The 27,784-nt window shown below is 38.4% G+C and overlaps 1 protein-coding gene across 1 annotated transcript in view; it reads right to left on the reverse strand.

Annotated features, from left to right (window-relative positions):
• Positions 1-19,230: 19,230 nt before the first annotated feature.
• The window catches only part of LOC150075018 (uncharacterized), a 30,020-nt gene continuing 21,466 nt past the window's right edge, over positions 19,231-27,784 (reverse strand). The window contains exons 2-3 of the mRNA XM_090388894.1: positions 22,852-23,102; positions 19,231-19,847 (exon numbers count right to left, since the gene is read on the reverse strand). Of these exons, the coding sequence (XP_090245020.1) occupies positions 19,408-19,847; positions 22,852-23,038 (627 nt within the window). The 5' untranslated portion in view covers positions 23,039-23,102 and the 3' untranslated portion in view covers positions 19,231-19,407. The remainder of the gene's footprint in view (positions 19,848-22,851; positions 23,103-27,784) is intronic.

Here is a 27,784-nt window from a genome sequence, read left to right on the forward strand (position 1 = left end):
ATCTGCCTTAGTCATTCGTGAAGCTAATAGGGCACTCTGCAAATAAAACAAACAGTTGCTTAAAGAGAAATAGCCGGAGGTAAATTTTGGCATTTGTTACACCTCTACAATTACAGGAGTCCCAGTCTTAATGCATGTCTGCAGTGTGCTGTTTTCTTTATTAACCTAATTATTTTTTTTTTAAAAAGAAGCGAATTTTAACTTACGTGAGTTCGAAAGTGTACTTATTTTCTTTTGAATCCAAATCTTCAAGGAAAGTTTTTAGAAAATAAAATTAAAAGGTGATATAAATATATATTTTAGGACTGTTTATCCTGAGAGTTAATAGTTTTTAAATACTATAATCATGCACACAGAACAATTACAAAAAACGGTATACTGACTCTTTGTGGTAGACTCAAACAATCTAACCAGAATGCGCCATTTTGCATCCAACATACAATACTGATGAAAATGCCAACAGGACAAGAAGTTAATAAATAGCTCAGCTTTTCTAAATATCGCTTATTTCCTAACATTTAAATTCGACTCTCAAACTCGAAGCTTTTGTGTTTACTGAACAAAAATACTTTATTGGTCAAAAACATGCTTTTGACACAGAATTAGCTGATTTATAGTCAGGTCGACTGACCCAGGCGCTCACTAATTATTTTTGGAAGTTAATTAAGTTTTGTTAATTAAGATAGTTTGTTATACACTAGGGAAGCTTTTTTGTCAGAAATTTCAATCACTTGTGGCAGCCTATAATTTAAAAAAGCGTCTCAAATATGTAAAACTATAGAGCTTTTCAGATATCATTGATCTTGTGTATGTTTCCAGTTGTGTGCACCACAAACAGTTTTTATTATACATATTTTGGAATGCATTATACTCTAATTATGTATGCATCTAAATAAAGAAATTTTCATCAACCTGTGGTCACGCATAGATGGTTTAGAAGAGATTGAAAAGGTTTTTTTGTTTGTTTTTGCTTGTTTCTCCAGTGTTGAAAGGTTCAGCTAGAACACCTGGGAATCCCATGCTTGCAGTATAAAAAGCTGTGCAAACAGTTCCATCAAAATCTCCGCTATAATTATCGAATAGGTGCTTATCTATTCATATCTACTACTTAGTTTCTTATTTACAACGCGTATGACTAGAAGCAACAGGAGGGGAACTTATCAATCCTGTTGTTGACGCATTGGGTACTCTGATGTTTGTTAATGCAAATCTGCAGCATCAACTGATAACTATTTTTATACAAATGTATTAGGGAATTTATCTTCTTTGCTTTTCGGATGGACAAACAATATTTTAATGACTATCAACGTCAAGAATTAATTTGTGTTTCTGAACAGTGGACGGAGAGGAAATACTCGGAGGACGCATACATTTCAAGAAGAGCATAATTAAATTTTCTACATAATCACAAAATCGATGTGCGAAAAGCATTCTTATTAACAAGTGTTCTTCTCGTTAATGTGAGAAGAAGCCACTCGGCGAGATGGCGACAATACTTAGTGACTGCCCAACCATATTTGGACCCAATGACACGACGGGGATTTCTGTGTGCGTTTGATTAATGCCGACCCATAACAGGCTTGAAATATAAATGAGTGAGGATGGGTTACGCATTCTGGAATGATTTACCGTGGGCGGTGTGTGAACCATGACAACCGCTGTTAAGTCTGTTATTGTTTGATGATATTAGTATTGCTAGCTAATATAATTTCGTATAATATTAGTGTAATTGCGTCCTAATTAAAAAAGTATGAAAATATATATATATATATATATATATATATATATATATATATATATATATATATTACTAGTAATATACAAATTAATAAGATTTGATCATTCTTCCATAGTATAACCTTAGTTGTTTTTGCGCCAATAAAATCAAATCAAATCATTCTTCCATCAGAATATTTGTGTAGACAACTGCGAAGCCGAACTCCCCTTTCCAACCTATCCTTAAACGGACTCAGATCTGAAGAATTAGGGGGGGGGGGCAGGGTGGATTTTGGTATTTGGTATGTTGAGGGTCTTGCGGCTCCTGGGATTTCTCCCATCTCCGCGGTGTTCTCTGTATCGAGTGACAGTACCCTGTCAAGCTAGAGATTTAAAGTGTGTGGATCGTGTATAGTGTAGTCTGTTGTGCCCATTGTTCATCTGGCTTATTGGCCATCGGGCCCCTGATGGGACCCGACGTTGCCCATACTGCACCACGTGGAGGCTAGCCAGGTGTTATCAGTAAGGAATCAGTACTCTGGCAGGTCCTGCCACCTACTTTCCTCAGATTTCGATGGCTAGGACCTATAAAAGAAAAAAAAAAAAGACAAAGCTTTAATCGCTGTTGGTGCTTTGTTTGGTCATAGAGATTTGCCTTAAGAGCGAGAATGGATTGTACGCTGGATGAGTTTTATTTTTGGCCATTTTGGTGTAGTTACAATTTTGACATGTGGGGTTGTGAAGGTAGACAGATTTGGGTGGAGAGAAGGGAGGCTGGAGGGTAGAAAAAGAAGAAAGGGATCGATAGAGAAGGTGGCCCCCAAATGTTCAGTGGGCATACCATGCCACACCAAAGGGAAAGTGGGTTTTGCAAGGAGAGGAGGAGACAGGGGTGTCCCCCTGCCGGGAAAAGGAGATAAAGCAGGCCCGGAAAGGTGTCAGATCTGGGTCGCCATTTGGCTAGTTGGCAGCAGGGCTGCAATTTAAGTCGTTCTCTTTGACTCTCCAGGTGGTGGACTTAGTCTCGGCAGAGGCCAGGACACGTCACCTGCACGTGACAGGCCAACTACATCTAGGTCCCAGTGTTTGGTCGCATCCAGTTAGGACTCAGTTGTCTTTGAGTTGCTGTAGGTTGTCGCTACCACTTGTGTTAAAGTCCTGTAGCCACTCAGCTGGTCGTCAATGGCCGTTGTGTTCTTTGTGTCCATCGGTGGTCCAAAATCTGAAGTTTGTTTCAGGGTGGTGGAAGTGCTCTTTGTCTCGCGAAGAGATTTTGAGCGAAAAGCGTGAAAGCCTTATAGTTTTCTTCTTCCTGCAGCACTATGTCCTCCTGATTTCTAAGAATGGAGCGTAGTTTGGTAAACAGCAGGCCACGAAGGTCTTCATATATATTACATTCATAGAGCAGGTGCTCCCAAGTTTCTTCTTATCCGCATCTACAGTGCGCTATGTCCGAGATTCCAAAATCGTGTAGCTTCTTCCTGAGGGAGCCATGCCCTGTCAGCAGGTAAGTGGTATGAAGTCCAAGAGAGTACCAGGTCGGGGAAATAGGGTAAACACGTCCAATGTCTGGTATGAAGCTTCTAGTTATGCGGCCTTTAGTGGAGTCATTCCACCGATTCTGCCACACTGTTCTCATGTGGTCTGTAAGACGTCTTTTTTCCTGTGGTCTAGTCAGAGTTGGGTCCGTAGTGTATCCCAAATGCGTGATTACCCTTCTTTTGGCGTGTTGGTGCAGCAGCCCACGGATGTTGGAAATCTTCGTAATGTTCCTCGAACTATTCAGATACACTCTGTGCACGGTGGTTGCATTGTCGTCCTGAAAGAATCCATCGCAATCGGATAAAAATGAATCATGGCAATTGTGTAGTTGGTCCAATACGACAGAAAGGTATCCATTGGAGATAACATGAACTTATAAAGGATAACATGAACTTATGACCTTGTAAAAGTAGACCCAGTCTGTACCAGCAGAGCATACCACAAACCATGATACACCATGAAGTGTGACTCTCCTCTCCAGTCGAATCTTTCATTTTTTTGAAGAAAAAAGTTTTTCATATAGGTATGCGTATACCAAATCCCAAATTCTTAAACTCCCGCCATATAGTTTTTGTTGGAAATGTCTTTCTTTGCTTCAATTGAATATTTTGGTCATTTGCTGCCCACTGGACCCTGTATTCTGACGATGCTTGAACAAAAACACCTTTCTGAAAATCAGGAAGTCCGTATTATCAATCAAGAAGCCCCAGAAAGCGTACATTGTTTATCTGATACTGAAGACTTGTGATAATTTTCATCACATGTACAAAATATACATTTCGAATTCAAGTTTTTTAACATATTGTAGACGTACTAGTCACAGAAATGACAAAACGACGCGCTGCATACAGTACATTGCATGCTACCTTCAGTTTTCTTATAGATACATCTATGTAAAAGAAGAAATTTGATCCAAAAATACATCAACACCTACCAGTCCGACTTAGAAGTAGACTTCGTTGATGAATTCCTATTGTTTTCGGCACTACAAGGACAAAACATGTGGCCGAATTAATAAAGGCCCAAATAAAAGATAAACTGATTACTAGTTTCCCAAACATACACATAGCTCTAAGAATTTATCTCTCCATAATTGGATCGATTGCTGAAGGAGAGCGTTCATTTTCGAAACTTAAGCAAATCAAAAACGATGTACGCTCAACCAGAGCCAAGATATGTTATCGTCGTTGGCACTTCTATATAGCGAGAACAATATTACTAGTCATATGGACTTCGAGGACTTTATTAAAGATTTTGCTACAACGAGAAGCCGAAGAAAGAAACTTTTGTAATCTTAAGAAATGTTACAAGTAATCTAGATATTGACGATATTGTAGATTTTGTTTATTTTAAATTTCAAGTATAATGTTGAAGTTTTATAGTTGCATTATTTTTAAGTCTGAAAACCTTTTCCTTCCTATTTTTTTTTTTTTTTTACTTTTTTCCCCTTCCTTCGTAGGCCCTAAAACTGTCATAGGCCCTAGGCATAGTGCCTAATGGGAAATCCGGCCCTGGGCTTATCCAGAAGACCGAACAAAGAAGATAAATGTCTGAGAATGCGAGAAGTCAAGTTTGTTTATTGTAGATTTTTTAGGCGCATCAATAACTTGGGGCATGTTGCGCCGTACATAATGTCTTTAATCAGCTCCATAATATGTCATGAGGATGATTTGATGTATTCTGGATGAAAAATCAGAGTTTCCGGGAGAAAAAACCATGCTACCCTCTCCTGAGACCAACTAACTCTGCCACATTGTGGAAAATACCGCAATTCCTCGCGTCTTTGATAGGATTCGAACTCAGGTCTTTTCCACCCGGTGTGGGAAGGACGGTGATTATATCAACTATGCCACCCGCGAGGGCGTGAGGCCAAGAGAAAAGTTTGAAGGTTGCTGAATTAAGAGATTAAGAACTTCCAGAAGGAAATGACAATTGTGATAAAGCTTTATTTTCAACAATGGTATTTATTCTAGTTTTGATAATGCAGTAGGATTAGAAAGCAAAGTTTTTCCTCCTGGAAAAAGCTTGATGAGTAATTTCGGTTTCTACAAATCTAGTTTACGTGCCGGAGGAAAGATTACCTAAATTTGAGAAAATGGAGTTTCAGGAGCTAGAGCAAACAAGACCGTGTAAAGAATGTGTGCTCAATCTACGTGCTTCACATAAACATAAGTCAGTGTTTACTATTCCTAATTGAAATAACTTTGAATTTAAGAACCATGTCCTGTAATGAGAAAAATATTGCATAAGCCGGGAGAAAACCATTTTCTAATTTCTTCTTTGGCAGAGTAGGGAGGAAGAATTTGTTGTAGGTTCTTTAGTTAATGTATCCCACGAATCTGCGAAACGCGTTCCAAATTTTATGCTTTTGTATGGTCAAATTTCCAAGTAATTTTTATGGTTTCAAAGAAACCATAAAAATTAGTTGGAAATTTGACCATTTGGGAGCTAAGCGATTTATTCATGACAATAAAGAAATTAGCTTTTGCCTTCATTGTAAAAAAAAGAATGCCTCTTGGATCAAAGAATTCAATTATTTGTTCGTAAGGAGTGGTCAAGTGCTAGAATGCAATAGAATTCGCGTTTGAGCGGACCTTGGTTCAAGCTCGCGTGACTGTTAAACACGGTTGATGTGTGTATTTATCATGGATATGATTAATTTAAACTCCTGTGACCATGGCAGAGTATGAAGAGAACTTCATTTTTTCCTTCTTCCTCGTCAAAATAAAGATTGAAACTCTAACTTAAGTAAACAAGTCAAATCAATTTCGTTTTAAAATCATGTGTAAAGATTGGTGACTTTTTTATTTAAACTTTAACAAGCGTGGCGATAGTGTTATTTTAATTCTCAAAGCCGAAAAATGTCTCAAGGCCTCATCGTTCGAGAAAGAACCGTATTAAAAATTGTATGGCGTTTCGAAGAAGGTTGTGTAACTCTTTAGCTTAGGAGTGGTTGTCCGTCAGCACCTCAAGAAATGGTTCAAAAAAATTGACCAGTGCATCTCTTTTACAGATTTGAAGGACTCGATCTGTGCGGAGAAAGCGAACTCATTTGGAACTTTGATCACAGCTGTGGAGAAAACAATGCCCCGATTTTCACTGCTTATTTCAAAATTATGGTGGACCCGCGCAGATTTTATCGTCAATAAGAATTTGCAGAAATACTTACCTTTGTGTAATTTTTCTAAATTTACCACTCTGTGTCCTCTGACAGTCAAATTTCAAACTATTTTTATTGTTTAAAAAATCCTGCATATACTGATTACAAAGCATAAAAAGCCTTTCGACATGACATTTCGAGTTAATTTTCAAAAGTGGTTTTTATTCAGTGGTTTTAAATAAAAGTGGTTTTATCTAAAAGCACATAATGCTTTTATTCACATGTGATGTACATTTTCTCTCACACACTAATGTAAGGCGCAGTGTCTGCGTGAATTCTGTGGTCTATTTGCCTGTTTTTGGAAAAACCTTTTCTTGAAAGAAAAACCTTTTATTGCATACATCAATTCCAGCGAGCGACTTATTATAAAAGTTCGCGGAATGATATTCGAAGGCTTTGTAAGATCTGAAAATCTTACAAAAATAAAATATTTTTTTTGACTTCTGAAGTTAGTTTTCCTTTTTGGATTCTTGCCGTTGGGAGAAATGTTAATAGCGTCAGTTTCTATAAACAAGAATTATCCAGTAAGGATTGTAAAACTTAAAAGGTAGGAAGAACGAAAAACAGAAAAATTAGCTTTACATCCGTCAAAAACAGAAAACTGACGGAAAATACTATAGCAAGCCCAGCAGGTGGTACGGCGCAACAAGTTTATGAGGGGTCACGCACCGGAAACGCATATGGCTAAACGCACACACAAGCCTCTAAAAATAGACGCGATGGTCTCCAGTGACACATTTGTGGTTTGTCTGTAGTGCTTTTGAGACAAGCTGTGATGACACAGAAGGAGTTGTTTTGATGCATTCGGCCTACATGAAAGAGCTCAACGGATGTTAACAGGTAGGAAATAAAAAAGGAGAGGGGTATTGTGAATCACGTGCCACAAGGCTGGCTGACCTGCCAACAAATGAAAGGATAAAAATGAATATAGGAAGGAGGAGATTGGGTAGAACACTGTGGAGAGGCGTGACAGACTGGTAAGAAAAATTTGTGGATGGAGACGGACAAAAAAACAGTGTCAGTGAGTTGGGCAGTAAGATGAGAGGGAGAGTGTCAGGGAGTTGGGCAGTAAGAAGAGAGTGGGTCAGTGTCAGTGAGTTGGGCAGTAAGATGAGAGTGGGTCAGTGTCAGTGAGTGGGGCAGAAAGATGAGAGTTGGAGAAGAAAAGAAAGGAATGAGTTTTTTTAGATAGAGTAGCCGGTGGAGAAAAGTGGCTAAGTTTAATGTGTAGTCAGTATGAGGGGTAGATAAGCTTTAGGTGAACAGTTAAGTCGTTAATCTAATAAGTTAGTGAGAGAGGCAGTCGAGTAAGTGGAAAGATGAAGTTGAGGTGCAGAAGTCGGTCAGACAGTCAGTCAAAAGTAGATTGAGTTTCGAAGTGAGAGATGAACATGTGCCATAGAAAAGAGGGAAAAGTTTTCAAGATCCTTAAAGTAGATGAGAAGGAGTCAACTCCATTATGAAGGAACGATATTGCCTGATATTCTGAGAGCAAGTACGCTGGAGCTGATGAAATCCGAAGCCGGACAAAAAGAGTACAGCCATTCTGATCAGATGAAATTAATGCGTCCATAAAGAAATAAAAAGGTACCCAGGAAGGAATCCAGTATCTTATATCGAACTCCCCCCGTGATTGTGAGATGCGACCCAGATAGAAAGAATCCCCTACTCGCTTAGAGAAGGATGTACCGTGAAGTCTGCCAAGTTATGTCAGTAAGTGATTAGTTTGTTTAAGTACTCTCACCATCACATCGATTATAGACACTTAATAACCAATTTATCAGAACTTTTGATTGAACACATATGTATAAGTAGTACTTTATTGTAATGAATAAGTTAGTGAATGTTATGGACTGAAGGACATTACCCAGGGCAAGTCAATATATATACAGTATAGATAAATTTTGGAAGGGAATAGATATAAAATTTTTGAAGTGATTGATACTTGTTAATATTTGGTTAAATAAGTGAATGACTAAGTATGAATTTTGAAAGGGGATAGACGGATGTCAGTAACCCCCGAATGTGCAAGTAGTTAATTGTAGAAATTTGATAGTAATAATAATTACCTAGATTAGAGAAGGTTGTAGGCTATAATCTGTTAGAAAACAGAGTAATGATTTATACTGAAATTAAGAGTATCGGAGCTTTATCAATTTGGAGTAGGAATTGTTTTGTAATGAAAGAAGAATGTTAATAGATTCTTTTGAAAGTTAATTGAACTCAGGAGTAAGGAAGTAGAAACATTTTGTTAGTTTAAAAGAGGAGATAGTTGTTTATGATTTATGTAAAGGAAATAGCCCTCCTTGAGTTTGCTCAATAGGCAAATTACTTTGCTCATTTACATTCTGTTATAAGAAGATGAAATTAAATCTATTTGGTCATGAGTTTAATAAATTTCTTTTGTTTGATGTATCTATGTAAAAGTGTCCAATAAACTGTATTTTTATTATACAACATTTGTGTGTCTCTTTGTTATTCTGAGAAAAAGCCTATCCAAAGGGAATTAAACTCATCAAGGAGATTTTCCCCTAGAACTTGGAATTTTCTGAAGTAAAATAGTCAGATTGCGCAAGTGGGGAGTTATTATAAAGGGGAGTTTGTTTAAAAGGGGAAATAACCAAATATATAAAATAACATTTTCTAAATCCCCCCCCCCCCACAATTGGCGAAAGCAAGCCAGGATATAATTCCCAAACGGAAGGCAGTGTACCAGAATAGCAAGGAAATAAGTTAAGCCCAGTTGCTGAAACTGAGAAAAAAATTCAGCTGGCGAGCCAGAATACATATCATATCGATTTAGAATTGTTGTTTAATATAAAATTGATTATTGGTTGAAAAATATTAAGGTAAATAATGGTGGAGATAAAAAGTTAAGCATTGAGTTTGATTATTTATGTGGTATTGGATTGATCATCAGATAAATTTGCTAAGATAAGAAATTTATAGATTTAAAGTGTTAAACATTGAAACACGTTTAATTATGTATTAGTGAATTGATCACAGATTGAACTTGGATTGAGTAGATAAAGGTGAATATAAAGAAAGGAATATTGAAGCATTAGGAGTTAAGTGTATAGGAATTCAGTATTACGCTAAGAGATAAGCATTTAGGACAGATTAAACTTAAAAAGGGCAATTATATTACTGTTAATTAATTTGTCAATTAAATTAAAGATGGCTACAAGAAGGGCACATAGCAGTAGGGACAGGGAAAGAACAGAAAATAATGGAAGGGAAGAATCAGTGGAAACAAGTTCTAGCATAGTGAGTAACAATAATGGATCCCTTAGATTAAGTAAGTTCTTAAAAGTTTTTAGGGGCGAACCATCGGAAAGTGTAGACTATTTCCTGCGTAAACTGATAATGATAAAAGAAAAGGAAGGGCTAACAGAATTAGAGGTAGTCACTATGGCCGAGTTTAAATTAGAAGGCGCAGCACAGAGAAAATATTTAGAAACTACGCAGTCCACAGAAGTTGAAACTCTCGAACAATTCGAGAAAATTTTAAGAAAGCTATTCTCTGAGAAAATTACCTTCCTGGAAGGAATCAATAGGCTAAGCAACATAACACAAAACAGTCGCGAAACCGTGGAAGAATACTATAAGAAGTTTAGAACAATTAAACTAAACACAGAAGTTTCCGAAAATGAAAATGGCGTCTTCGATAAAATTCTAATGGACCAGTTTTTATCGGGAATTAGAGAAAGATATAGGCGAGAAATACTTAGGAGTAAGCCAAAATCCTTAGCAGAGGCAGTACAATTGGCCGTCGAAGAGGAGAAACTAGATTCTCATGGTAGGGGGAACACTAGAAAGGACGTTAACATATTAGTATCCGAAGGGGAAACAAAACCCGAAAATAGTAGATATAAGGGAGGTGAGAGAAGGTTAGAAGGTTTAGAGAAACAGATCGCAGGGGTGGAAGCCAAATTAAACAAGTTATTAGAAGAATTTAATACCAAGAAACAAATAAAGGAAGGGAATAAGGAACAGTTAGGCGAGAATACGCGGACCTGGGGAAGACACAATTACTTAGAGGAAAACGGAGATGGAAGGGAAGGATGGAGAACTGGAGAGGCTGACAAGGGTAGAATTCGTAGGTGGTGCTATAGATGCCAAAGGACAGATCACTGGACCCGTGACTGCAAGGGAGGCGAACTAGCAGAAGGATTCGAGGGGAGGAGAGAAAAACGGGGTTATAAAAATAACTGGGGAGATTATTGGGATCGAAATAGAGACTATCGATCAAGTAGGCCAAAAAACTCAGAACAGGTAAGGGAGGAAGCCCGCACTAATTATAGAAAGGGGAGCCATTGGCAGGAATACGGTAGGGAGTGCTGGTACAGAGATAGGCATCACGAGAGCAGAAATGAATACTGTCACAACAGGGGCACAAATCAAAGGCAGCATATAAGCATGAATGCTCTGCACCTTAAATGCTGGAAAAATAATTCATGTGAAAAAAGGAGCAATAAATCAGGCTGCACAAGGAGGAAGCCACACACACATAGAAGTGAGTTCATGAATAGAGAACCTATAGTTGTGGCCACTCTAGGACATAAATGGAATCATCCAAGTCAAGTCAAGTGTTATAGGTGTAACAGAATTGGGCATATAGCTAGATTTTGCCCAGCAAGAAGAGTACATCACAGAGATGAATACAAAGCTGTTGACCCAAGAAAGGAATGGAAACTGAAGAGAGGTCGGTTCTATCCATGGAGACCAGCAAACCTAAAATCCAGGCCAAGCGAAAACGAAAGTAGATCCCATAGGATCAAAGTTGGTTATCAGCTGAGAGAAAATGATGATAAATGTAAGACACCGACTGCAGTGGTGGAAGCGAAAGGAAACATAAGGAAAGGCAATGAGAGGCAAGTGCAAAGAACGAGTCAAAAGTTACCGCAAAGAAAAAAAGATGTTGATAAAGTTCTGATTGCGCAGGAAGAATTAAGAAGATTAAGGAGAAAGAGAAGAATTAGAGAAAATGACGAAACAAGGCAACAAGCAGAAAACAAAATAGTGAATGTGGAATTAGTAGAATTAACAGAGAAGGTTAGGCAAAATTCAGGGCAAATAATATCTCAAAGGGAAGGGAGACTAGAAAATAAAAATAGGAAACCTCAAACGGGAGTAGCAGGACAGTGGAAAGAAGGACTTGCGAATCAAAGTGGAGAAAGGGCAATTAAACTGAAAGAATCAAACAGACTCCAGCAATTATATTTAGTGGGAGGATTAATTGATGAGTACATGGGATGGGAATAGTTTTAGGAAAGCCCAAAATATACATTTAATTAATGTACTTGTATATAATTGTAAATATTTGGCATCAGAAGGTAGTATAAAATAAGTGGTTGTATATTAGAGAGATGTAAATAGATGTAGGCGGTTAAATTCCAGGGAAGGTGAAGGAGTATAGAAAAAAAAAAAAAAAATGAGAAAAAAAAATTCTACACAGGTATAATTTTTTTGGGGGAGGAGCGGCAATTGTAAGATCTGAAAATCTTACAAAAATAAAATATTTTTTTTGACTTCTGAAGTTAGTTTTCCTTTTTGGATTCTTGCCGTTGGGAGAAATGTTAATAGCGTCAGTTTCTATAAACAAGAATTATCCAGTAAGGATTGTAAAACTTAAAAGGTAGGAAGAACGAAAAACAGAAAAATTAGCTTTACATCCGTCAAAAACAGAAAACTGACGGAAAATACTATAGCAAGCCCAGCAGGTGGTACGGCGCAACAAGTTTATGAGGGGTCACGCACCGGAAACGCATATGGCTAAACGCACACACAAGCCTCTAAAAATAGACGCGATGGTCTCCAGTGACACATTTGTGGTTTGTCTGTAGTGCTTTTGAGACAAGCTGTGATGACACAGAAGGAGTTGTTTTGATGCATTCGGCCTACATGAAAGAGCTCAACGGATGTTAACAGGTAGGAAATAAAAAAGGAGAGGGGTATTGTGAATCACGTGCCACAAGGCTGGCTGACCTGCCAACAAATGAAAGGATAAAAATGAATATAGGAAGGAGGAGATTGGGTAGAACACTGTGGAGAGGCGTGACAGACTGGTAAGAAAAATTTGTGGATGGAGACGGACAAAAAAACAGTGTCAGTGAGTTGGGCAGTAAGATGAGAGGGAGAGTGTCAGGGAGTTGGGCAGTAAGAAGAGAGTGGGTCAGTGTCAGTGAGTTGGGCAGTAAGATGAGAGTGGGTCAGTGTCAGTGAGTGGGGCAGAAAGATGAGAGTTGGAGAAGAAAAGAAAGGAATGAGTTTTTTTAGATAGAGTAGCCGGTGGAGAAAAGTGGCTAAGTTTAATGTGTAGTCAGTATGAGGGGTAGATAAGCTTTAGGTGAACAGTTAAGTCGTTAATCTAATAAGTTAGTGAGAGAGGCAGTCGAGTAAGTGGAAAGATGAAGTTGAGGTGCAGAAGTCGGTCAGACAGTCAGTCAAAAGTAGATTGAGTTTCGAAGTGAGAGATGAACATGTGCCATAGAAAAGAGGGAAAAGTTTTCAAGATCCTTAAAGTAGATGAGAAGGAGTCAACTCCATTATGAAGGAACGATATTGCCTGATATTCTGAGAGCAAGTACGCTGGAGCTGATGAAATCCGAAGCCGGACAAAAAGAGTACAGCCATTCTGATCAGATGAAATTAATGCGTCCATAAAGAAATAAAAAGGTACCCAGGAAGGAATCCAGTATCTTATATCGAACTCCCCCCGTGATTGTGAGATGCGACCCAGATAGAAAGAATCCCCTACTCGCTTAGAGAAGGATGTACCGTGAAGTCTGCCAAGTTATGTCAGTAAGTGATTAGTTTGTTTAAGTACTCTCACCATCACATCGATTATAGACACTTAATAACCAATTTATCAGAACTTTTGATTGAACACATATGTATAAGTAGTACTTTATTGTAATGAATAAGTTAGTGAATGTTATGGACTGAAGGACATTACCCAGGGCAAGTCAATATATATACAGTATAGATAAATTTTGGAAGGGAATAGATATAAAATTTTTGAAGTGATTGATACTTGTTAATATTTGGTTAAATAAGTGAATGACTAAGTATGAATTTTGAAAGGGGATAGACGGATGTCAGTAACCCCCGAATGTGCAAGTAGTTAATTGTAGAAATTTGATAGTAATAATAATTACCTAGATTAGAGAAGGTTGTAGGCTATAATCTGTTAGAAAACAGAGTAATGATTTATACTGAAATTAAGAGTATCGGAGCTTTATCAATTTGGAGTAGGAATTGTTTTGTAATGAAAGAAGAATGTTAATAGATTCTTTTGAAAGTTAATTGAACTCAGGAGTAAGGAAGTAGAAACATTTTGTTAGTTTAAAAGAGGAGATAGTTGTTTATGATTTATGTAAAGGAAATAGCCCTCCTTGAGTTTGCTCAATAGGCAAATTACTTTGCTCATTTACATTCTGTTATAAGAAGATGAAATTAAATCTATTTGGTCATGAGTTTAATAAATTTCTTTTGTTTGATGTATCTATGTAAAAGTGTCCAATAAACTGTATTTTTATTATACAACATTTGTGTGTCTCTTTGTTATTCTGAGAAAAAGCCTATCCAAAGGGAATTAAACTCATCAAGGAGATTTTCCCCTAGAACTTGGAATTTTCTGAAGTAAAATAGTCAGATTGCGCAAGTGGGGAGTTATTATAAAGGGGAGTTTGTTAAAAGGGGAAATAACCAAATATATAAAATAACATTTTCTAAATCCCCCCCCCCCACAGCTTCTTTCAAAAATTCATTCCGTTGCTTAAAGGGATTTGTTTTTCTCTCGAATCACGTGAGGGAGAGTTGCTATGTAGTTGTCCCATTGCAATGGAGTTTTCGAGTAACAAAGGTTGCCATCGCAAGAGCCATGACAATTTGCCTTCTCGTGTACTCAAATCCAGATCTATCATAATTTGTCATTATAAATTTGCGTTCTCGTATACTCAATTGCAGATTTACCATTAAGCCCATTAATTTTGTTTTGTTCTAATTGGATGTCATTAAGATTCCTATTTGTTTCAGTCGCCCAAATATGAGAACGATATAACAAGTGATTTAAAATGGGAGAATTAACATATTTCGTTATGGTGTTTTCCCCTCATGCAATGGATTAGATTTAGTTTCAGTTCCAACCTCCATTGTTGAATTGCACTTAACTTCTGGTGTTTGTTTGTTTATTTGGGGATTTCTTAGGCGCATCGGTATCTGTGGCCATAGTGCGCCAAAACTTCTGAATGTGTGATTTAAATAAGAGCTTTTATGAACATAGACTTTTTTTTTGATAGTCTAAATTCTGGACTGAGCCGGAGATAAAATGAACTGAGCAGCAATTTAGATACAGTCAAGTGTGCAGATTCATTACAAATAGTTCTGAGCTACCATTAAGTATATATAAGTTTTATTAAGTGCATAATGTTTTTTCAATTTGCTGCTTGCCTCCACAGTTGCTGCTGATAATGCTTCCAGTTCATGATTTATTGTTTAAGTCCATTAATTATACAACACTCATGACTAATCCTCAGTGGCGTTATAAAGACGCAATCGTTTGCCATTAAACGAAATAGCTTCCGAGGCAGATCGGTCCTCAGCCGATCTCTTAAGCATTACTGCCCCATGTCAAAGGCCCCAACTCTATTGAAGTTATTTGACAAAATGCTGTTACGAGTTGTCACCGTGTTACTTGCAGACAAGCCGTCCCAAATTCATTTTGCGCTCTCACAACTATCAATGACTACAACTTCCTCTCCACCGGAAATGCCAAATGAGCAGCGTCTGAATGCAATCAAGCGATAACTTATTTGTAAAAGAGGCCCTCCTTAGATAAAGTGCTTCCACGCCTCAGACAGGTAATGCTACTGCTTGACAAAAAGGAAGAGTCTGTAAAAGAGTAGCGACAGCTGAGGTTCCCAAAGTCTCCGTCGGTTCAGGATTCTTATTCACTACTATAATGACACCACTAGACTGTAATAACCAATAAATCTTTTCTAGAAGAATGACTTAAGATTTAAACTCTCTATTGGTCCCAATTCCATCGCCATCATCGCCACAAACTATTTCAATAACAGCGTATTGGAAATTCAATCTCTTCTTCGGTAATTTGGCCTAATTATTAACTTCAGCTTGATCTGAGAAGATCAAGCTGATGTTGTTTTCCTTGAAGACCGATCCTGTCCTGCAATGATTGCACCAACATTTAGCTATACACCAAACCTGTGGTTTTAGCGTTTAGCCAGAATGAACTTATTTCACGGGCTAATTTTTTGTTGTCTGCACTGTTGTCCTCCAAAAAATTTAAAAAAAAAAATCTCTTACGTATTAAAAATATCCTGAAATCACCGAGAACTACATCAGAACTATTGCTTGTCCATTATTGTTTGCCATCTGATTATTTGGCTAGTGAAGTGCGCTATTTTGAAATCCAATCTGCCACCTCAAAAACAGATGTTATAGGGTTTTAGAAGCATTAGCGATTAAGACCATATTGCTCTGTGAATTGAGTGTGTTCTGATGTCCATTTTGTTTCCGGGAACAGAACCACGCTACCTTCGTCTGAGCCCGGCTAACGTTGTGAAAAAATCCATAAAAATTCCTTCCATCCATCGACGGGACTCAAATTCAGATCTTTTCCACACGGTGTGGGGAGGTCGGCGATCTTACCAACTATGCTACCCACGAGGGCCCCAAAAACAGAACAGTAGTTCTAGCAAATCAGTAGGGCTTCTACGCTTTTCTGACCTTGTTGACTTTCAAAGGCAATCATGATAGTGAAAATGGTTGTGGGGATTGATCTTTGCACCTCTCTTCAGGGTGATTGCACAGCTGATATAGTCACCGTTTCTCCCCATATCGGGTGGCAAAAGCCTGTGTTCGAATTTAGTTGATGCGAGGAATTTTTATGGGCCATTTTCTCAACGTGGCCTAGTTAGTCGGTCTTAGGCGAGGGTAGAATAGGTTTTTCTCTCAGAAACCCGATTTTCGTCCATCAAACAGCTAATCGGCCGCGGAACACGCGTAATTTACAAACATTATGTACTGTGTAATATGACCTTAGTTGCTGATGCACCTAAAACTCTACAACAACCAATCACAGAACACTTTAAAGTACGGACGTAATATTTTGACGCTTCATAGTCTTAGTTGCCCTTAACACACACACACACACACATACACCTTTGCACCTTTCGTTAGGGATAACTGCCTCTGGAGAGTTCCTCTGCCAACTTTAAGGTCTGTCCCAAAATTGAGCCCCATTCATACTAATCTATTCTTCACTGACAGTTCCTTCTACTTTCAAATGCCGTCCAGTATTCTAAGCTACCATCTTAGATTACTTTTAAAATGCATAGTATGTGTCTTTAATATAGTATACGTTTTCTTACAACATTTTTAAGAAAATAGGTTTCTTTTATTTTTTTTTCTACTCAGGCCTTTGTTTTAAATGTAAATACAAACCACTCATGATGGTATGTAAAATGCTGGTACTTATTCTGGACCATTGCATAGCATGGCTTGATATGAAAACCCTTAGCCTGTAGTCATGATGGATTGGGTTGGAACACCTAAACTGTATATAATTCTATTTTATCTTAATGTTGTAATAAAAATTCTCTCTCCTTACTGCCTCTCCCCATGCCTTGAGCTCAACATAGTCCAAGTCTTCAAATCATCATATCCAGCTACCGGGATAGTGTTCCACCGTGTGGATCACTTTAATAAAATAATCGTGAGCTTAATCTTGGGAGTTTGTATTCAGCAATGAGGAGATTCTGCTAAAGTTAAAATAGTCAACTCGCTCTTAGATAGGTGCAACTAATAATGTGGCCACACAGTTTACGCCACTACAATAGTTGGCTAAAGGCGATGCATATCAGAACCAGTTCCAGCCATAATACTTAAACCACGGAAAGAATTTCAAATCTAGTCCGAACTCCATCGGTCAGGTGCAAAAGTCGGACATATTCATGATAATTCGGGCTTACGGTAAAACTGGGACTGTACTTTGGGAACATGGTTAAGGATCCTACCATCTTAGATTACTTTTAAAAATTCTTGTCAGGCATTGAGCTAAATTGAATCTCTGATATCGATAGTAAATATTCGAAAAACGTTGGACTTACCCTGGTGGTTGTATATTCAAAATATTCTTCGAAATTTTCTACCTAACTAGAGATCCTGAACGTGCTTAGCTTTACACAAAGAGAGTGGAGTTTTTATTCACTTCTTTTTGCGACAATATTGGATAATTAGATTAATTACACATTGCCTCTTAGATTAGTTATATATTACCTTACTAAGGCCATGAAGGCTAATCCCTTATAGTTCCATTCTTGTCCAGATGCTTCTATTTTAATTATGGACAGCATAATTTTCCTTTTCACAGTCAAACTTTCAGGTTTGTATGTTTCACCCAGAGTAAACTTTGTAAATGGAAGATATGTTTGCCCATCTCCAGTATATAGGAGTTGTGCAAACGTATCTTCGTCTGAATCCAAGGAAGCTGCCATTATTATTGTTTTAAGGTTTGAGGACTGTTTTTGCTGTTTCCTTGAATTGGATGAAATCCACGAAATCGTTCAACTTTGTTCTCTGTTAACCATGATAGTTTTACTTATACTCCCTTTTCAGTATCCCAGCGGATTCCACAGTGGTTATGGTCGCTCACCTTCCATATTGAAAACGATTCGAATCTCTTCAAGACTTGAGGAATATTCATGGATATATTTTTAACTCCATGTTCAGTTAGTCGGTATTGGGCGAAGGTTACCCTCTCCTGGAAATTTGTGTTTTTCAACCAGGAAAACAATGCGCAAACTTTGGCTATACTGTATGGCTACTTTGGTAACTCTCGGTTTAAGAATTTTTAAAATGCCGAACAAAGTCTCTCTCTAGCTCCATGTTAATTCGATATCTTTGTGGTGTTATGTCTTTTCGTGTTATATTATTTAAGTTGTCTGCTCATTACACAAAAGCTGAATGTTATACTAGGAAGACCTACAATCGAGAAAAGAGAATTGTTTAATTATTAGTTATCCAGACTGTTGTATGAGTCTAAAATTAGATCAGATTTCCATCAAGTAGATTTTATATAAGGGTATTGGAATTCTATCAATACATAGCTATTTTAAAATATTACAACAAGTTGTGTTTGGTTGTTTAGAGCAATGGCTTGGAAGATTATGGTCCATTCCCTCAACATGACTTGCTGACGAGGCCTCTGTCCTGCAGTGGATTGACGATAGCTGCAAATTTGTTTATTGATTTGATATATCCGTTGTGTTATTTCTGCATTCATACTGATTTAAATGGAAAAAAGAATAAAAGAAATTCAACAAAGAAAGGATAACTCTTGCTAAACTTTTTCCTTTAATCGAGATTTCATTTACAGTAGCATTTTGGTCGTAGTTAAAACGACCGATGGAAGGCATTTCATATTAATCCCAAGGAAGTAGACCAATTTATTTTTAAAAAAAGACTAGATGCTTCTTAAAGAACGCATATTTCGTCTTTTATTCTGAGAATACCTTACCTTTTAATCTCACCGGAAAATAGTCTGTTTCAGAACCATGCGCCTAAGAGAAATTTCCTTGTAAACCGTAATGAGCTTCATCATCATGGTGTGTTCTTATAGGGACTCTGAGTAACAGATCTTTCAGGACAAACTCATCAGGTTCCATTAACAACATAACAGTAGTTTGTCTTGATATTATATTTTATTATACCAGTAAGTTGAATACGCAGAATTTGTTATAAATATTACGTAACCGTAATATATATATATATATATATATGACCTGTTTAGGCGTTCCAGTAGAGATTGGAATAGCTCTTCTGTACTTAGGGTGGAAGGGTAAGTCGCAAAACAAAAGGGATTTTCATATGGGTTAGGAAATTTAATTCCAAGGACACTGGGAGTTCAGATTTCGCAAGCTGTAGGAGAGCATGCATAATCACCTCACACAGCAAATGGTCTCCTATCTCTCACGAGACTCATTCGCTGTTTTTACACGCCATCGAAATGTATCCCGCTTTCCAAAACGTATAAAGGTGTCATTTACGTTTTCTCGCTTAACTTTTTGGTAACTTCGTAAGCAGCGATGTCCCATCAGAGCACGGATAACATCATTGACTTCGGAAAATTTGCAATCCCTGTGCAACTGGAATCTACACTTTGTATAAAGTTTATTTGGAAGCAGCTGGATCCAATTCTTTGGCTTTGTGTGTTCATTAATGTCGCTACTGGAAAGCGATTCTGAAGTGCTTCTTGGAGAACGTACTGAAGGCAAAGTGTTGAACTGGGAGGTGTCCACTGGTACCTGGTATCTGTCGTCCGATTGCTGTTCCGCCTGAGAGCTACGTCCGAATCGAATGAATGTAGTATCAATTTTCTTCCTTTGCGATGGCTGTCGAAGACCTATAATATTAATAAAAAAACAACAACAAATTTCAAACACAGGTATTCGAATATTTTAAAATAATATTGACATCCTTAAAAACTTAGGTCAGAATTGAAATACGAAGAAGTTTTAACTCTTCGTGTATTAAACAAACTAAGCTGTTTAACTTATTATATTTACAACTTAAAATTTGATTATTTCCTTTATTAAAATACGAAACATTTAAATATGAGTCAATGCAAATTGGTCTGATTTGTTTGGGTTAACTGTTGATCACCTTTTATGGGACAAACACTTGAATATTTCGTGGTGATACACAATTTCCTGCAGTTAAAGAGGTGTCCTATGACTTTGGGTAGGATTGCGCAATTCAATATGCTGTTCAGATGAAATTTATGGACAGTTGAATGGCAGCTCTGTCGAAAAAGGCATAGTTCTATCGCACTCCCCTAATCCGCCGGAACACGGCGGATTAAGATAGTGCGGTTCCACATTGCTGGACAAAATATGGCACATATTCAAGAGCCGAAATTCAGAGATCACCATTTCAGATGAAGTCCAATTACAGATTTAAATGAGGTTAAATGTCTAATTTGTTACGATTGGAATGAACTCAGGACATAAGGACAAACGTAAATCGAACATAAAAGCCAATTGGGACGTGTTTGATTGAAATAAATGGGAGGTCATTTACCTGCTAAGTTGTTTAGGATTTTCAGATATAAAGAAGGTCAGTAGGCAACAATATACATTGTCTTGAAAATCTTGTCAGTTTTCTCTCTGACCGCGCAGTGCCGGTGAGGTAGACTTTTCCATTAATGCAAGTGTCTCCCAAGGTTCAATTCTTTCTCCCACTCTTTCCCTCTTGGTTATCGATGACATTCTTCCATTTACCGGAAATCCTATCCATAGTTTTGCTGATGATAGCACATTTCATTCCACCTTCCAGTTAGAGAAACCTTGCCGTGCACAATCAGCTTCAACTTTTGGGATATCCCCTTCCAACTGATTTAATGCTGGTCTACAGTAATTCTACAGTGGGGCAAAGATAACGTTGGTTAATTTCAGTTCTTTCTAAAACTCAAACCTGTCTTATATCTTACAAAAATGATTCTCCTGCTCCTGTACCTATCTTCGACGACACTCAGATTTCTAGAGAAGATCACATCTCTGTTAGGGATTGCTCTGACTTCTAATATCTCTCTTGGTATAGCCGCATCACAAATATGCTTTCTCTGCATCTAAAAACTGTTTGTTTTTTTACCTTTTCTCTAGGCGTTACTTTTCTTCCAAACAGCTGTTCATTCTGTACAAATTCAAATCCGCCCTACCATGGAACACTGTTCCCACTTTTGGGGCAGTGTGCCCATAGCCTCCCTCAAGCTTCTCGACTCCATTCAAAAGAGGACAGTTAGGTTAATCAATGACTTACCTCTTACAAAGTTTCTCCACTTTCTTATGGACGTTCTGTTTCTGTTGCCTGCCTTTTCTGTAGATCCGTGGACACGGTTCTGATTTGGCTTCTATAGTTCTCCCTCTTTGTTCCAAGCCAATGCGATCATGTGCCGCAACCAGTAAACATCCTTGTACTGTTCCACTTTACACACACAGAAACAACGTTTCTTCTTCCTCATTTATTCCTTCAACCGTCTGGAACAACTTCCCTTCACAAGTATTCCCTCAACTTTACAGTGTACAGGAATTTGAGTATAATGTCAGGTATCTTCTATCATATTCTCCACCCTCAAGCCCGCTCGTAGTACTAGATATTATTGATTCTAATGCCTTTAGTGCCTGGGGGTTTTCTTTATGTAAAAGATTTGGTTTTACTCCATTATATCCTAGAAGGGAGATTCATGTACCTTTCTTCATCTATAAGCCAATTAAATATCGGCTTGATGTTCCAGTTTCCTTATTCTCCTACCTCCCGCAGTGGTGTCACGCCTACTTTTTTCTTGCTGGCAGCTGAAACCAGGTCCTTGATACTGAGACAGCTGTTCAAATATTATCTCAACAACAGCTTCGTTTGCACTAACGTTAGCAGCTTTCAACGATTTAATAGATTGAAGAGTTGCTTACGTATTGCTTCATATGTAAGTTCTAATAAGAATTTCGAATTTAAGTGCTCGTCATAGTGTGCGACGTGTTGTCCACCGGAATCAAAGTCATTCTTTGTTTTTTATGAAAATCCTGAACACGAAACGTATTAGAACCTACAGTACTTCGTACCGTGCGTTGGTTGAAGGTTAAGGAGATGCTTATTGGCATTGGACTTGAATTTCTGTAGCTTGTTATTTTCAGGAAATACGTGTGAAGGGAGGTTGTTCCAGAAAAGGGAAGTTGAAGGAATAAATGAGGAAGGAGAAATGTTTCTTCTATGAGTTTGAAGATGGACAGTAAAAGAATGCTGATTGGTTGCGGCACGAGTTCGGACAAGTTTGGGAAAAGAGAGGTGGGGAAGAGAGGGGTGAGGGGGGATTATAGAAGCCAGTTCAGAAGAACAATGTCCATGGAAGTATCTATAGAAAAGGCATGCAGCTGAAACGGAACGTCTATGAGAGACATTGAGAGAGTGGAGAGACATTGTAAGAGATAGGTCCTTAATTAACCAACTGCCCTCTTTTGAATGGAATCTAGAAGCCTGAGAGCAGGTTTTTGGGGGTACCGGCCCAGAATGGAAACAAAGTGGCTTTCGAATCCCCCCCCCCGGTTTTCACAAATTGCTGAGTGATCAAAACACATACGAGAAATAACAAGACAACTTTTATATGAATAATTCAAAGTATCGATTAATTACTCTAAAAATTGATTTTACCAAGAAAATTCTAAATAAATTGTAATATTAAAATCATACACAGAAGTAAAATGCTATTATAGAGAAATTTACTTGGTTTTTTTCTTAGAGAAACTGTGGTTATTTATGAAAATTATTTGCTTGATGTGTACCATTAACTTGATACCAGTCGTATGAAATATATATATAACCATAAATAAATAAATAAATATTCGAGAGAGACTTACCTCTTGGGAAGTTAGCCAAAAGCAGATTGGTTAGAAGCGATTCGCTTAGAGGGGCGACAACTGGCCTCTTCGACAGACCTAGTTGATATTCATAATTCTTCAAAACTGGATCATTGTCATCGGTAGGATAGAAAAGGGCCAATTGCAGACAAGCTAAGGACGGTAGTAGATACAATAAAATCGCCATTAAAGCGTTACGTTGGTCTGCGTTATTCCTTATAAGTGTGTTCTCGAGACCCAGACTGGCCCTCCTGAAAATCAAGATACAAAAATATCAGTAAAAGTAGTCTAGTTTAGCTTTTCAGCGATGTATTTCATGGTAGAGTTCTCAAGAAAGTTACGTGAAGTCTGGGGTATAGACTCACACTTGAACGCAGGTGCCAGAAATTGCAGATAAATAGTAGGAGTGATCACATGACCATGGTGGCATGAATTAAATGGACAAGCACGCTTCATTCAACCGTTGGTTATGTCTGCGTTCATTAAACGTATCAATGGCCAAACAAGTAACTCTATATCCAAAGAAACCATTCACAACTGGCTTGTTTTCTGTGGGTCTATTCGTGAAGTACATTTCTTAACATTACAAAATCGCGAATAAGCACACATTCATGTAGTCCAGTTGGATATAGAAAGACGAATAGTTGAGAGTGGATTATATAATAATTGTAATACGCTGTGTAATATGGACATCCAGGTTCCTATACCAAAATTTACTTTGATGTATTTGTCCAATTCTAAACTGCATCTGTGTAGATCATTAGACGGTACAACAGGGAATTTGTAACATTATTTACATTTAAAAACTTTCTGTAGGTGTAGTATGGGTGAAAACAGAATCAAATCAATATTACAATAAGAAAATATGAAGCCCTGCTTCTCAAGGAAGACATTGATTTCATTTGCATCTCGGAAACATGGGTTGATGACGGAAAACAACTTGGATTGCTCTCTCTCTCTTGTTCACTCATTATCAATGTATTGCAGACTCCAGGAAGGATAAGAGGGGAGGTGGTATTGCCATTCTTCTACAAGACCTCTTTCAGGCAGATACATGTCCATAGCAGTAAAACATCAAACTATGAAGCAATCACTGCAACTTCAGCAAAAATGAAAAAAGGATCCAAATCTGCCTTCTATATCTCTCACCAGGACACATCCCATCAATCAGCGAGGATCTTATCTCATATCAGGTGGAAATGGATGAAGAAACGATAAAATTGTGGACACAATAAACCTGCCACCCTGACCAGGAAAAACATCCGCCCCTGCTTGTAGCAGCCATCACAGATAAGGTCAGAACCGAGCTTGCGCATGTTAAGATCTCAAGGAAAATGATTACGAAAGCAATAAACAGCTTTTCCAATAAATCTACAGTTGGTCCCGACGGATTTCCCCTCTTTATTCTCAAAATGTGCAGTTTCTATGTGATTGACCTGTTATATCATATCTTCAACCGTATCCTCGAGACTGGTATTACACCAACAATTTGGAATGTCTACCATGCTTTACCAGTTCCAAGAACTAATAAACAAAAAGATCCTAGAGACTACAGAGCCATCTCTATTTCCTGTGGACTATTAAGAAAGAGTGTTTGAAAAAACGATACGGTCCATCTTAGTCAAATACTGCTTCAATGGGCGTCCACAGCATCTTGATAATGTTATTCATAAGAGGTCTACACTTTGAAATCTAGTAATGACCAGCTGGGCAATCCAAAAAGCCCTTAACTCTAAGAAACAACTTAATCTTATTCCTAGACATACAAGCAGCTTTTGACACACTCAGCACAACAACGCTCGTTAACACTTTGAAGCATTATTCAGAATAGAAGGTAATCTTCTTGCTATCTTCCATCAACTCCTCATCAAAAGACCATTATTTATTAAATATGACCATAGATTGGAGAGGACCACCATGACCTCTGTCGGCATCCCACAAAGGGGGAGTCCTTTCATCATGATTTTTTGCCGCAACACGAGAGCCCTTTCTTGCGAAGCACCCAAACTTCATTTCATACGCTGATGATTTTAAGATGCTGGTCACATCCGATGATCCAGCAAAAGCTGAGGCAGTCACCTATGAAAATCAGACGGTACTGTTTGAACTCCAGGATTATCTAGGACGTCTAGGACTTAAACTGAATCCTCAGAAAGCAGCTCAAATGACCTTCACAAAAAGGAGGACTATCAATGAAATTATGCTCCCAATGAATGGGGCGGCCATAAAAAGGTTCACTCCCACACGGATTTGGAGTTGAAGTGGGATTACGAGCTTACTTTCAAAGGCCACGTCAAGATGGCCAGGCTAAAAATGCTTGCGGCGTTCTGAGCAATCTGGCGGTTGGTCTTAGGCCTCGAGAGTTCCTTTTTGGAATACGTCCGAAGAAATTAAACACCCGTACCGCTCTACGCTTCGGTACTCTGGTCAGTAGCCTCCTCTACTCAACTAAAGAGATTTCTGGGGGTTGAATATTGGCTCCTGAGATGGCTAAACAGGGAGATGCGCTACCCTTTCACCATCTCTAGGAGCGTGCTCTATGCAAACCTTGGAATGAAACCTTGAGAAACCATCGTGAGATGGTTTCTCATTCGCCAGATGTCAGGATTCGCCTGAATCCTGACATCTGGCGAATGAGATCAGGCGAATCCTGACATCTGGGATGTTTCTCAAAATCCTCGGACCTTAGAAAGAACCCGGTAGAGTTCAACACGTTGTCTACAATCTTTTCTGCAAAACATGCAGTACCTTACGTCAGTGTTTCCCGGCAAATACGATCGGAATATACACTGAGCGATCACTGAATTATGACCACCTAACTAACACTTAGTAGGTCCTCCTTTTGCCCTCAGTACAGCAGCTATCCTACGTGACATTGATTCAACAAGATGTCGAAAGCGTTCGGGAGGTATGGCCAACCAAGCTGTGTGTAATGCGGTCAGCAATGCAGGTATGGAGGTGATTGGTGTATCCAGACGCCTGATATGCCTTTCCATAGTGTAACACAAGTGCTCTATGGGATTGATATCGGGGGAATTTCGGAGGCCAATCGATATTCTGGAAGTCAGAACTGTGTTCCTCAAACCATTCCTGCACATCAAGTGCTCGATGGCTCGGCGCATTGTCATCTTGGAAGACACTATCGCCGTTGGGGAAAAAAGTGTAACAGAACGGGGTATACACAGTCAGCAAGCAGTTGACGATATCAGAGACCACTATCGTCAACGATAGCGGTCTCCGCTATCGTCACTATACGTCGTTCTACATGCACCAGGAGTCCAAGTTCTTGCCAGTGAAACATGCCCCACACCATACAATTGCCTCCATCGGCCTGCACTTTTGATAGCATGCATGATAGGCGAAGAGCCTCATGTTTTTGACGCCAAATCCGTACACGACCATCCACAGTGTGGAGTAAATAACGTGAAGTAAACAGCAGCATTTAATTTCAAGATTTCCAACTATTAATATCAGATTTTATATATAATTCATAATAATATTTAATATTAGATTTTAATATTAAATTTCCAACTTTTAATATTGGATCACAGATGGCAGTAGAGTGGCTGATGAATTCATTGTCGCATTAGTAATGGCTCTGTTAAAAGTAGCGGTTGATTATTTTTCATGTTCAGACTGTTTTAAATTATGCTTTTGTTTTCTGGACAGACTAATCATTCTGAACTAAAGTTAATTAACAATTTGATAACAAGGTTGTTGAATAAATGCAAATGGCCAGGTACTGGATTCCATGAATTGAAGAAAATAATACAGTATATATCCAGCAATTAGAATTTTAATAACAAAGAATGAAGCTTTCAGGGCAAATGGACCCCTTCCTCAGCAAACGTACACAGATTATAACAGATTATGGACGTTATAGATAAAATTTCAATAGATATAAGAGCCGTGCGTGCCTTGATGCGTAGATGGCCGCGAGATTGACATTTATCTACTAGACTGGTGTTCTTTGTTGGTACATGGACTTGTGTGGGTTTGCTGCCAGCATTTATCAAGCTTCAAGACTGTTGATTCGAATATAGGGTGTAGCCTCGTGCCCTTGCAGAGATTCAAGGTTTTTGAATTGCACGATATGTTCAACGATTCCAGCCAAAGACGGTGTCGGGATTGGTCGATCACTTCGTAACCGCGTTTAGGGTTAAGGTCATGGTGGGTCGACCAGAAATGTTCCGCCATTGTGGAGTGGTCAGTATCACCAAGACGAATTAATCTGTCATGTTCTACAAGGCGGTCGCTGGTTTCCAGCGAGAAACCAGCGAGAGTAAGCTCCTGCCAGGTAATTATTATTATTAGTAGTAGTGGCATGTGATGCAAGAAAGCAAGTGTATGAGCTTATGCAGCATCAGCCAGAAAAAAAAAAAAAAAAAAAAACACGCCGTTCCCTCCAAATGCCTGTCCAGTTTCTCCTTAAATTTATTTAACCTATCAACTTCCACAACGACAGATGGAAGTTTGTTCCAGCAAATAACCACCCGCTGGCTAAAGGCAAATTTCCACACATCTATTCTTCATCTGTCTTTTCTTAATTTGAATTTATGCCCCCTTAAGTTCGTAATCTGAACAAGTGGAAGGATCCCATCAAAATTCAGCGTGCTCAACCCATTCAAGGCCTTATACACCTCAATCAGATCACCGCGCGGGTGCAGTCTCCAGCCACTACAATTTGCAGAACTTAAGCCTCTCTTGGTAAGAGGATCCCTTCATTCCCCTCACCAATCTTGTTGCCCTTCACTGTACACGCTCAAGCAAATCTACATCCTTCCTAAAATGAGGCCTCCAGACCTGTACGCCGTACTCAAGGCGTGGCCTCACCATTGACATTTTCCCTGCTAGCAAAATTCCTATATATCATTGACAAAATCCCTATTATCATTGACAAAACCCCATGACCTGCCCTGGCAGCCTGTCTGCA

This window comes from Mastigoproctus giganteus, chromosome 14, assembly GCF_048544385.1.
Source record: "Mastigoproctus giganteus isolate SK-2022 chromosome 14, ASM4854438v1, whole genome shotgun sequence".
Lineage (NCBI taxonomy): Eukaryota > Metazoa > Arthropoda > Arachnida > Uropygi > Thelyphonidae > Mastigoproctus > Mastigoproctus giganteus.